This window comes from Cavia porcellus, unplaced genomic scaffold (genome assembly GCF_034190915.1).
Source record: "Cavia porcellus strain 051 isolate PalLab524CR breed Dunkin Hartley unplaced genomic scaffold, mCavPor4.1 scaffold_26, whole genome shotgun sequence".
Taxonomy (NCBI): domain Eukaryota; kingdom Metazoa; phylum Chordata; class Mammalia; order Rodentia; family Caviidae; genus Cavia; species Cavia porcellus.
The window spans coordinates 18,214,455-18,227,709 of NW_026947509.1; the positions used below are offsets into that span (position 1 = coordinate 18,214,455).

At 38.0% G+C, this 13,255-nt stretch overlaps 3 protein-coding genes across 5 annotated transcripts in view; 2 read left to right on the plus strand and 1 right to left on the minus strand.

Annotated features, from left to right (window-relative positions):
- Wdr64 (WD repeat domain 64) overlaps positions 1–1,999 on the minus strand; it is a 139,934-nt gene extending 137,935 nt beyond the window's left edge. Inside the window, exon 1 of the mRNA XM_003474268.5 lies at positions 1,863–1,999. The gene's annotated coding sequence lies outside the window, so the exon portion shown is untranslated. The remainder of the gene's footprint in view (positions 1–1,862) is intronic.
- The window catches only part of Opn3 (opsin 3), a 44,448-nt gene continuing 32,613 nt past the window's right edge, over positions 1,421–13,255 (plus strand). Inside the window, exons 1-2 of one of the 3 annotated variants that reach the window (XM_063236804.1) lie at positions 1,425–1,946; positions 6,081–6,147. In XM_063236804.1, the coding sequence (XP_063092874.1) occupies positions 1,579–1,946; positions 6,081–6,147 (435 nt within the window). In that variant the 5' untranslated portion in view covers positions 1,425–1,578. Of the gene's footprint in view, positions 1,947–5,783; positions 5,971–6,080; positions 6,148–13,255 lie in introns of those variants that run through there. The other 2 variants (XM_063236803.1, XM_003474311.4) reach the window with 2 other exon arrangements.
- Positions 6,093–12,433, plus strand: Chml (CHM like Rab escort protein). The gene has a single exon (XM_005005607.4). The coding sequence runs from the start codon at positions 6,108–6,110 to the stop codon at positions 8,055–8,057; it is 1,950 nt and encodes a 649-aa protein (XP_005005664.1). The 5' UTR covers positions 6,093–6,107; the 3' UTR covers positions 8,058–12,433.

A 13,255-nucleotide genomic window follows, 5' to 3' on the forward strand; every position in this document is an offset into this window, starting at 1 on the left:
TCTAATTTTATTATTATCTACACTCCCAACAATGCTAGCTTGTAAGCTTTATGAGAATGTAAGTTTTATGAGGCAGGGACTCAACACCAAAGAATGAGTGAAATATTTTGAAAACAGTACATAAAATAAGTCATTCATTCATTCATTCATTCAACTAATACTTTGAGAACTTACTGTAGGGGAGGCACTATGCTGAAAACACAGTAAACATGAGACATACGGAACTTGTTAAATGTATGTCTAAAATATAAAATAAAAAGATTTTGAGGCTGGATGGCTAGTCCCATAAATGACAAGTCTAAATTAGAAGCCTTAACCGTCTTGTGGCTATTGTTCAACACAACAGTATGAAAAACTTACCATCAGGCGATTTAATTCTCTCTGGGAAATCTGGAAGTGGAATTCACTGACGCTAGACATTCCTGACTGACCTTTTGCGCCCAAGTGGGAGAGGCAAACACCCCCTCGAGGTGGGGCAATTACATAAGCTTTTACTTTTGCTGATCATCAGTTCCCCAGGACATCTTGAACCTGGGATTTGGTGAGGCCTTCTTAGAAGACTGTGCAGAACAGAGGCAAAGACACCCTTGAAGAGTGCAATCACGTTCACAATCTATATTTGACTTGTACTATATTTTCATTGCTACTGGGGAAAAGGCCCAGTGGAAAATGTGTGCTGTTCTAAATATAGCACCTGCTTCTCTATACCTGCCAGATTTAGGTTGAAGCTTTGGGGGCACAGCCCAGGCAGTCACCTCCAAGAAGGGCTTCAGTTCAGGTCAGATCTGTCCCTGACTCAGGGCAGGTCAGAAGGAAATGGGGTGTAGCGTGAGTCTTAACCTCCGTCCTCTTCTAATGCTGCCCTTCCTGGTCCCGAATCTCTGAGGGTGACAAGCGTCCCTCCTCTCCCTGATGCAGCCCACAGTTGTCCCCCAGCTCTCAAGTACTCTGACAGTTAACCTTTCTTCTCCCCCCATTTCGTTGTTTCTACTATTGCTTGGTCAGCGTCCTCTCCCAAGCTTTTCGATCTGTTATTTTCTTGTTTTCAGTAAGTTAGGGGAGGGGAGCATTATTACAGCTTTTCAGGAAGAGAAGTCTAGGGTGGGTACTGGCCTCAATAATCAGTATTTATGAATGAACGAGCGAAGGGACATGCTTTCAAGCTAGGTGCCGGGAGACATGGTGCCAGGGAGCCAGTGATACAGTGACTTCCCTTCCGTCTCTCCCATCCTCCTGACTCGGCCCGCGCGCGTGCACGCCAGGGTAGGGATAAATGGCACAGCGACTAGCATCCCGAACTAGGCAAGGAGGACACAACGCGATGGACCCGGCTGAGCGCGCACAAGTAGGCGGGGACGCGCACGCCACACGGGGCGTGGCTACGGGAGCGCCGTAGAGGGCGGGGCGCGCACGCGGGAAAGGGGTGGAGCCACGAAGGCGCGGCGGAAGAGGCGGGGGAGGGCGGTCCCGGCGTGCGGCGCCCGCCAGCACAATGGCCAAAGCCCGCGGCCGAGCTCCAGCCCCACCCAGTGCGCTGTGCGCCGCGGGCCGCCCCACTTGCTGTGTGGGCGCCGGGCCATGTACTCGGGGAACCGCTGCAGCGGCCAGGGTTACTGGGAGGGCGGCGGGCCCGAAGACCCGGCGCCAGCGGGGACGCTGAGCCCCGCGCCGCTCTTCAGCCCGGGCGCCTACGAACGCCTGGCGCTGCTGCTTGGCTCTCTCGGGCTGCTGGGCGTCGGCAACAACCTGCTGGTGCTCGTCCTCTACTATAAGTTCCAGCGGCTGCGCTCTCCCACCCACCTCTTCCTGGCCAACATCAGCCTCAGCGACCTGCTGGGGTCCCTCTTCGGGGTCACCTTTACCTTCGTGTCCTGCCTGAAGAACGGCTGGGTGTGGGACGCCGTGGGCTGCGTGTGGGACGGGTTTAGCAGAAGCCTCTTCGGTGAGTCGGCCGGGAGGGAACGCTTCCTTCCCCTCCTCGCAAACTTCTCTTTCCGCCTTGCCACAGCCTCTGTGCGTCCCCCGGTCCCGCTCGGCCTCAGTACCCGCTTCCCTTCCCGCCACCTCCCGCCCGCAACTTCGCGTCCCCCTCTCCCTCCGCGCATTCTCGACCCGAGCCCCCAGCCCGCCTTTCTCCTTGGTCTCCTGCACCCGCGCTGCCCACACGCCACTTCCTCACCCTACGCCGACCCGAACCCGCCCTGCCCCAGCTTTTCTCTCCTCCAGCCTCCCCGGAACACCCCGGACGCTGGCGAGCTCCGCTCCTTTCATCTCATTTCTCCGTTTTCACCCTCTTGATACAGTTCAGCAAGGGCTTTCAGTTTGGTGGGGAAAGGGCCTGCGGAGTCCAGAGGTTCAAGAAAAAAATGTGACTAACTCGTGGAAATTGGAAGAGGGAACTAAAAGATTTAATTCTGTGCTATTAGTTTCCTGAAATGAAAGATGGAAACCTAAAATAGAACAGTGTATATATATATATATATTTTTTTTTTTTTGTTCATTAGCGGTTGTAAACTTTAGAATGCTTCCCAAAGAGTGACATGGTTTCATTCATGTCCCCAGAATACAAAACGGCATGTGCCCTATAAGCTATTTTTACTGTATTTTCTTCCTAGGTTGTACCTTACCTAAATCTAAATTGAGATTACCTGTGCCTCAGAGAATCCCATCTCAAGTGAACAAATTGCCGTGCAGTCGGTAGGTTTCATTAACGTAGAACTTGGTAGTTAATTGAAGATTTATTTCTAAAATACTTAATCATTACAGAAGATTTAAGTCTCAGATTTGACTTTTTGAAGACCAACTCAGTATATGATAAGCTTGGGAAAGAAATTATTTTTTTCAGTGCGCCCCTGGAATTTCATTCATACTAACATTTGAAACGGAAATGTGTATTTCTCAGGTTTTAAGGTTCCTTTATAAATCTTGAAATCCACTGATAGTTTGTAACTGCTTTTATCTTGGCAGATCCTGGAGCGCAGTCTTTGTAGCATTATCACAAATACTTATAATCCAGCCTCCTGTGCTTTGACAAACCCAAATACTGTGGTGTTGTAATGATTCATTTTTTTTAATATCTTTAAGGAAACAAGATATCAAGTCATGATTCATTTATTTGATTGCCTCAATGATTCTAATATTCTCTTCCCAATAAACATAAATCTGAAAATTTCCTGTGTACACAAATTTGGAACCTGGGGAGGATACTCTATAGTTAATGTAGGTGATGATACAGGTGGTTATGTAATTACACTTTTCACATTAATTACCTAACAGGCAAATCTTTAGGCAGGCCAAGCTTTAAAGAAGGGGATTCTAGTGCAAGCCTGAAGTGTCATGATTAATGCTGTCTTACATGGGCATCACATGTCTGTTCACAGACATTAAAGTTCTTATTTCCATAGAGTGCCTTTTCTCTGTTCAGATATTCTGTTTCTGCACCTGGGAGTTTGAAAACAAGGATGCACTGAAATTTTTGTAAGTGCTGGCATCCACTTTTTTGTTCCTTCTGCAATACCCACTCTTTGGTATCTCCTGCTCTCTTTCCTCTGTGCTTTACCATTCCTGGTGGAATCCCTTTCTGTTCAGAAATTATTTTGTGAGACTGCTTGAAATTATCATCTATTTCTCAGGCATTTTTAATTAATGCTTTCAACTGCAACTATATTCATATTTTAGAATTAAGAGATAGACGCTCAAGTTAGAGGATCGGAGATTTGATTAAACCCCGGAGACAAGACTGAGTGAGGTTATTGTGGGCTTAAAATGTTCTTGGTAAAGGTAAAAAATTTTTGTGCCTAGATTGTGCTTCTGGATTGAGTTCCAGAAGAAGAAAGGGAAAATAATACTTTCCCTGAGCAATAACTAACCATAAAGAAATATGAAGGGGGGAAGAAATTTTAAAATGCCAGAAGTAGCTGGTTGCTCCAGAGGATTTGGAAAGGCTGCCTTATCTGGGGGGAAAACCACTGGTCTAGTGGCAAAAGGTTGGGCCTCTGTTCTTGATCCTGTGGCTGACTGATTGTATGGGGTTTCCCAATTCAATTAAGTATCTCCCAGCAAAAGTTTTCTCATCTTTTTCAAGGAGTAGTTGAGCTTAATGTTCTTGGAGCTGATTGCGCTTTGTATTTTGAGGAGTCTTGATTTCAGCAGGTTAAGAAGAGTCTTGGGATTTATGATCTGTGTATTTATCTCTACTCCCAGTCTTAGCCTTGCCCCCTGCCTAGCCAAGAAAAGCACATATTGGGGTTACACTTCTTAGATTTTGTCTTCCTCTTCACACCTGCTGGAAGGCCAGATAAGTAATAGAGAAATACATATGTGTATGCGCAAGTAGACTAGTAGACCAGACAACTAACTGCTTTACTCTGTGCTCAAATCCTGGCTTCTCAGAAAATGCTGAAAATAATTGGAATCTCTGGTATTCTTGAGGTAGAATATAAGTGGATAGGATTGTTAGAATTAGCACTTCAGTTAAATTGCCAGGCAGATCAGTGACATAGTTATGTAAACATAATTGGATGGCTTATTTTACCAATATCCAAAATAAGCATATTTGTTAACCCTTGGCAGGTCCAGCTTACACCACTTAGATTTTTTTAATAGATTTAACAATAGTGAATGTTAGACTTAAAATAAAACCCTCACTGTTACTGTGCAATGATGAACCATAGAAAGGCTAGAATTGTGCACAGTGCAGTCCCAGAAGACTTCAGGTAAGTTAAGTTCTTCAGGTCATTGACTATCCCACTTCTGGCCACACCTAAGCTCACACAGGTGTTCTCCATGTGGAGTACAACAAACATGGTGCTAATGTTAGCAGAGATTTTCTTCACTATCCTTTCAAAAATAAGAATAGTAGCATGTTAGTCTTGGCAGAGGATATTTAAAAAAAAAAAAAAAATGCAAACATCACTCTTTTCAAATGTTAGAAATAGAGTTTTTAAAAATGTTTATTTTAATGTATGAATAGGAATTTTTTAAATGTATGAAACACTTGCACATTGTCATCCATATAAAGATGTTTTAAGTACCTTTTATTCCTCTGGCATGTACCTAAATATTTTTAAATACCAGGTGTTTTACTGAATTCTTTGTGATAATCAGCAGGGTTAGACCAAAAGGTCTCTTATTGCTGCCCCATGTCCTGAGTTTGTTTGGACCTTTAAAAGGTCTATTCAGCTGTTTTGAAATCACCCATATTGTTTCTTGGCCCTCTGAAACGTTTCTTGCTTGTGATTGTAGATCCAGAGTATATTTGTTTCCATAAACACAGTGAAGCTAAACATTTCTTTTAGTCTAAGCTCATACTGTGTATAGTCTTATTCAAGTATTTTATTTTTGTTTGTTTTGTTTTTGTTTTTTGAGACAGTCTCCTTATGCGGTTTGGACTGATCTTGAACTTACTGTGTAGCCTAGGCTGGCCTTGAACTTGCAGCAGGCATCATGCCTCAGCCTTCCAAGTCCCAAATGCTGGGATGACAGCCATGTACCACCATGCCCAATTCATTCTGATATTAAAGCAAGGAATTTTATTTTTTAAAATTTTTGTGGGACAATATCTGTTCTTTATTATTGCATTGCCTAATGTGGGGGTGGAGGGTATATTTCTGTTGTTCTTTTTTAAGAAATTAGAAAATATGTGAGAAAGCCTTTCATGACTTGTGTAGGAGAGGTTTGTATCCAGATAACAAGTCAGGCCCCAATGGATTATAATTGCTGTTGCATGAAATTACTTTTATATTGTTTACAATTGTATTCTTTCTTGAATTTTCTTCTTTCAGAGAAGAGTTCCAGTCACAAATGCATATGTGATGTATTTTGGCATTTACTGCTAAGATGAAATTCAGGAATGAAAACCACACATCCATTTTAGCATTCTCAGATGTGATTAGATGTACTTTGTCATGTTTCTATGCTCCTGACTTATTAAAAAAAACTTAAAAAGGGTAACAAGTTAAACAGCTAGGACCTGGAAACTCAGTACCTCGGGAAGAACTGGAACATTTCAAGGAGAGATTTTATTACAGCATCCTCACACCTCAGCAGAGCTTCAGCCTAGATTTATTCTTCATCAGCAGCTGTTACCTGAACCTTTACCTCCTACGATGGCAGACAATCTTCCCACAGAGTTTGATGTGGTTATAATAGGGACAGGTTTGCCTGAATCTATCCTTGCAGCTGCATGTTCAAGAAGTGGACAGAGGGTTCTGCATGTTGATTCAAGAAGCTACTATGGAGGGAATTGGGCTAGTTTCAGCTTTTCGGGATTGCTTTCCTGGTTGAAGGAATATGAGCAGAACAGTGACACAGAGGAAGAAACTGCAGCTGCATGGCAAGACTTAATCCATGAAACAGAAGAAGCCATTGCTCTTTGCAAGAAAGATGAGACCATTCAGCACACAGAAGTTTTTTGTTATGCCAGCCAAAATGCAGAGGACAGTGTTCAAGAGATTGGTGCTCTGCAAAGAAATGCTTCCTCAGTGGCATCTAGTACCCTCACTGAACCTCTGCATTCTGCAGAGTTGCCTCAAGAAGGGCACTCATACATTACTAGCAATGAATTACCTGCTGAACATACCCCCAAAAGTGAAAGCACGATTTCATTAGAAGAAACTGATGTAGAAGAATCACCAGAGAAAGAAAGGAACTGTGAAGATAAAACTTGTATGCCTCCAGTTTCAGATGGAGATAAGGTTGAAAATAAACCTTCTATAGAGGATAATACCAATCAACCAAAGAGAAATGTGATTACTTACCCACAAATAGTTAAAGAAAGCAGGAAGTTTAACATTGATTTGGTATCAAAGCTGCTGTATTCTCAAGGATCACTGATTGAACTTCTAATCAAATCAAATGTTAGTCGTTATGCAGAATTTAAAAATGTCACTAGGATTCTTGCATTTCGGGAAGGAAAGGTAGAACAGGTGCCTTGCTCCAGAGCAGATGTCTTTAATAGCAAAGAACTCACTATGGTTGAGAAGAGGATGCTAATGAAATTTCTTACATTCTGTTTAGACTATGAACAGCATCCTGATGAATACCAAGATTTCCAGCAATGTTTGTTTTCTGAGTACTTAAAAACTAAAAGACTAACCCCCAATCTCCAACATTTTATACTACATTCAATTGCAATGACATCAGAATCATCTTGCACTACATTAGATGGCCTTAAAGCAACAAAAAACTTTCTTCAGTGTCTTGGACGGTTTGGCAACACTCCCTTTTTATTTCCTTTGTATGGCCAAGGAGAAATTCCTCAATGTTTTTGCAGGATGTGTGCAGTTTTTGGTGGAATCTATTGTCTTCGCCATAAAATCCAATGCCTCGTAGTTGACAAAGAATCTGGAAAATGTAAAGCAGTTATAGATCACTTTGGTCAAAGAATAAATGCTAACTATTTTATTGTGGAAGACAGTTACCTTTCTAAGGAAACATGTGCAAATGTGCAGTATAAGCAGATCTCAAGGGCAGTTCTTATTACAGATCAGTCTATACTAAAGGCGGATTCTGATCAGCAGATTTCCATTTTGATAGTGCCTCCAGTGGAACCAGGAGCTTGTTCTGTTCGGGTCACAGAATTGTGTTCATCAACCATGACATGCATGAAAAATACCTATCTAGTACATCTCGCCTGTGAATCTTCAAAAACAGCAAGAGAAGACTTAGAATCAGTGGTGAACAAATTGTTCACCCCTCTTGCTGAAACAGAAGTAGATAAGGAAGAACTTAGAAAACCAACACTCTTGTGGGCTCTTTATTTTAATATGAGAGATTCCTCAGGAGTCAGCAGAAGCTCGTATTGTGGCTTACCTTGCAATGTTTATGTCTGCTCTGGACCTGACTCTAGACTGGGAAGTGAGCATGCGGTCAAGCTAGCAGAAACAGTGTTCCAGGAGATCTTTCCAAGTGAAGAATTCTGCCCTCCTCCTCCAAATCCAGAAGATATCATCTTTGATGGTGATGATAAGCAACCAGAGGCTCCTGAAACCAGTAATGTAACTGTGGCCAAGGTAGAATCTTCTGAAGAAAGCAAAAACCTAGAAGGCGCCCTTTAAAACTAGAAAATAGCAAACTGGAGTTGTACTTCATCTTGGCATCAGAATATTCTCATTTGAAGGACAATTTTCCATATGACTAATGAGGAGTGGTTATATGAATACTATGCAGATGTTGTCTTTAAGTCCTTTTGAGAGATTGGCTGTTGAAAGTCTTTGTTAATCAGTAACTGATTTATTTGGTTATTGGACTTTGTGGTTCAGAATCAGCTCCATGATTCAGAAACTTAAAACAGGGTTAGCTGTATCTTAATATTGGATACATATGTGAGAGTTCCATGTTAGTGACTTTGCTTGAAGATAAAACTGTTACCATTACTGATCTTCAGATTTTATCATTGTCCACAGAATAATTAATATAAGAAATACAGATTTTATCATTGTCCACAGAATAATTAATATAAGAAATACAGATTTTATCATTGTCCACAGAATAATTAATACAAGAAATACATTAGTTCATTTTGCAGCTATTACAGTTGCTACCACCTTTCATAGAAAAACAAATAATCATTATGTAAGTATTGTATATAATATAAATAATGTAGACTTAGAACAGTAACTAATAAAAGTGCCAGTATGATAAAAGTATATTTGTCTGTAATTATTAAAAGATTAGTTTTGCATGGTCCTTATTCTCTGTGAAGGCCATGTGTTTACATTTTCCACTTTAATTTGCCTACTTAGCCCTTGTAACCAAGTGAAGCAATGACATCACCATAGTCTTTACAAAAAGAAACATTATTCAATAGTTGAAGAGCTCATCTGGGGGACATATATTCCAAGGATTAGGGGATAAGATCAGTTAAAAAAAAATCTGTAGAACCCTGTTCTGGCACCTGAAAAAAACTTCCAACAGGCAATTCTAGCTAAAAGAAAAATTTGTTTACCCCACATACTTCAGATGGTTGTTCTGAAATTACTAAAGAGAAACAGAATGAAGCATTTGAGACTACAGATAATTTTTTTAATCCCTAAATAATTTCTCATCTAAGTTTTCTCAATGGAATGCACCACCTGTTGGCAATACTACTTTTAATGTATAGAATTAATCAGTAGGATTTATTGTGCCCCTAAGGTTGTATCTCACCAGAAATATAGGTAACAGCATTCATAATCACTTCTGCCTCTTGACAGTTGTCTGTAGAGAATAGAAATTTTGTTTTCCTGTACAACCACTGGAAATCATAAATCTGGTTGTACTCCAGTGTTGACAACTTGCAGGACTGTCAGAAGAGGTGAACTTCCTCAGTCAGTCTGATTTCCATGTATCAGGAAAAAAATAATGGTCCTTTAATAGTTTTTGCTCTGACATGAAGCATTTACTGTGCATTAGATACTTACTGTGTTTTCTATAACTTTCTCAACAGCATTATAAGGCAGATATGGCATACCTTCAGATTAATTTGGTGTGGAGAAGCCAATATCAGAACCTAACCTAGTCTGTCATGATCCCTAAGTCTTTTATCTTTTCATGAATGTTCACTGTAGTTACTGTAAAAGAAGTAAAAGTGCCTGAGAAAATCAGAATCTCATTGTTCAGAAACGAGTATAGACAGATACTAATTCTGTAGCATATTCTAGAATCAAACATTAAATGTACATTTAGAGCTGTGAATCTTAAAACAATTTGGCTGAGTTAACAAAATAATGCTGTTTGGTAATATGTCAATCTGAAGATTGTGTTATCAAAAATGTAAATATGCCAACATACATTCTTTTCTTGCTCTTCTAGTATGAGGAAAATGAGACAAGACTGATTTAAGTAATAACTTATTAAAAGTGGAAAAATCATGGCTTGGTATTCACATTGATGTTCTAAATGTGGTAAAGTATTGTTGAGTGGCTCAAAACATCAAAATAACTAAAATGTTTGATAACCTACAAATAGTGATTAAACAATTTTTTAAAATCTGAAGGTAAAAATAGAGGCAAAATTAATTCAGACCCGCAGAAAAGTTTTTCAGAAACAGATTATTCATAAGAAATAAAAAATGGTGAGACTTTATAAAAGGTTATAATGGAAATATGCAAAAGTATACTAGACCCAAGATAAAGATCATTTTAAAAACGAACAAAATGAATATATTATTTCCTTAAACTGATGTAAAATAAATTGGAAATGAGGCAAGTTTTAACCAATAAACATTTAATAATTTATGGGATATTATAATCCAGTGTAATCTCCTGACAAGTTAGAATTTAACTCTGCTTGGCTTATTGGTCACTTTTTAAATGTTTAAGGAATAAATACGTAGGTATCATAAAAGATGGTATGCTGCTAATTGTATTTGCAGACAAGTATAACTTGTAATGCAGACTACTAATCTCTGTTCATCAAAAAGAACGATTTTTATTTTCGTTTGATCATATTTTCATGTCCGTATCTTGTAATCTGAGCAACTACTTTGACTAACAATATGTAGTATATTACCACTGTTAATATCTTACTTGTTTTGAAATTCTGTAGTTTTTATTTTATCATTTTAAAATTAAAAAAAAATTAACCCAAATATAAAAAGGTTCTCATTTTGAACAGACAAAAAGTGCCAAGTGAAATTTTGACACAGTACAGCAACAAATAAAAAATTATTTCCTATGACTCAAAATTGTAATACTAATGTTGAGTAAAATAATCATTACATCAATATCAATAGAACGAAATTGTGAAAATCCAAAGTATTAACTACATTAGCCTTTTAAAAATTTGCCCTTCATCTTTGGTTATTGGTGCTAGTGAGTTTATAGGCTTCTCATAATGTGATAAATAACTACTTAAAATTAAGAGCTGACAATTTGGGAAACCATACATTTCTCAAATTAAGCAGTGCTGGCACTATATTTACATATGGTTGAAAAAACACTGAAAGTTTTAAACATTTACAAAATAAAGACAAAGCAGCATATTTTCTGTTTACATGTCTATAACTAGCCATACTGATACATAAATATATTAATAGTAAATGACTGAGGAATTTGCAGGTTGTGTGAGGTAAGGATCCTGTTTCTAAAGTGTGCGGTTTAAAAATATTTGAGTATTAATATATGTATAAATCATTTAAGGAAAGTTACATACAATATTGGGATAATTTTTAAAAGATACATAAAAGATTGAAAGCGAAACTCAAAATATGAGAATACATGAGACAAGTCCTAGTATAATGGAAAAATAATAGGGAGTCTTTGCATCACTTCTTACCTGTTATCTTGGGAAGATCACCTTAGCTTACATTTCTCCATCTACAATAAGTAATTAGAATTATCCTGGGGATTAGTTAATGTGTATAAAACCACACCCAGATGAATGCTAATATGTGACATACAGATTTAGTATAGTAGTATTTAACATTCCAACTGAACGTTTTATGCGGTGACAGTGTTGGTGATGTAAGGATTTTTTTTTAAGTTTAGATTTGAAAACTGGGAGTTTCACTTTTCAAATTTTTATTGTGTTAAGCAGTCTTTCTATATATTTTGTGACTAGAATGTTTAAGATTAATAAAACATTTGGAAAAAGGTATTTTACTAAAAGTAAAATGAACCAGCTGGATCAATGGAGATACTAGGTCCACTTGTCATATGATAATTTTATTTCAGAAGAATGACGATGTTACATATAAAAGAAAAATAAGTATTTTCATTGCAATAGTAGTGCAAAGATTTCGTGGCAGTGAAAAAGCATTAACAAGGTAGATCTCTTTAAAAAAAGAATGAAGAGTGTATACTAAAGGAAAGGTGGAATAAAAAAGCTGTTTGGATTCACAAGTGTTTTAATATTTTTTTAAAGTGGATGGAAATCTTTAAGACTTTGTATACCTTAGTGGGTAGATTTATAAAGAATATAAATAATACAAGTAATTCTTAGAATAATATTCGAATCAACTATTAAAAGTGAAAATAGAAACAACTTTGACCTAGTTCATGCTGTTATATTGAGCAAAAATTTTTAAGTGTGCATGTGTCTTTATACTGAAAGTATTGTATATTAGTAGTCATTAAAAAAATGAGGACTAATGAGCTCTATGCCTTTTAACATACTAAGTCACTTTGGGTATACCCAGGAAAATATTTAAAGAAAAGCTACTTGTGCAAGTTTTGTTTTTTAAAAGCCCGTAAGTTGAGAAATGGCTAAGTGTGATTCTATTTCTATGGTAAACTGTCATATAGTCTCTAAATGTTATATGTAAAGTTGTATGCAAAAATACTTAGAATCAAAATGTTAATTAGAATATAAATTACATTTACTGGTTATAATTGTATAAAAATTTAGGTTTCAACACTGAAAAAAATCCAACAGTTACAGTTTAACATTAAGGAGTTCTTTTTTCTGTAAACTACTGATATGTGTAATAAAAATAAAAGATTAATTTGCAAAATGGTTTGCTGAATTGGTGGGATAATTACTGATTTATTGGAAACATCTAAACTTTCTCCTTTAAAGAAGTACATTTCTGGATGTTAAAGGCAAAAAAATCTCTAAAAATGTGACAAAATTTTATAAGTCTTCTTAGGAAGGAACTCTTGTTTAGGATGAACTTTGTATCTTTTATAGCTTTTCTCAGTTGCCCAATTTTAAGGAATAATTATAGAAATGGTAGTATTGCATTTGAGAACAGCATGAAGGCATACTAGTTAAACTATGAGTCTAGATCTAAAAGTACACCTTTTGGGAGCCACGGAGCCTGTGGAAGTGAAGGCTGGATTCATAGCACCAACACTGGGCCTGAAAGGGTTTCTAGGGAGATGACCACTCAAGACACATCTTGGGATGGACAGTGCAGCAGATCCTGTCTTCCAGTCAGCCTTGGAGATACAAATGAAGGTGACTTTACTCAAGTAACAGTTGAACTAGTGTTGGTTATGAATTGGCATTCTAGGAAATAGAAATATAAAAACAAATTTTGTCTAGAAACATTGTCTTAGAATATCTAATGAGGATTTAAGACCATTTTCTATGACATTTTTCTATCACACTTTGAATTTAACGACCACTACTACTCTCTTTAATATGCAAAAGAAAAAAGCAAATGAAATCTTTTAACTTCTGATGCTTCACATTTCTTTGAGAGTCAAAATATTTTATACTCGGCCAGATGTAGTGGTGCATGGTCTGTAATCCCAGCACTTGGAAGACCGAGGCAGGAGAATTGCCATGAGTTTCAGGCCAGCCTGAAGTACATAGTGAGATCCTGTCTTTA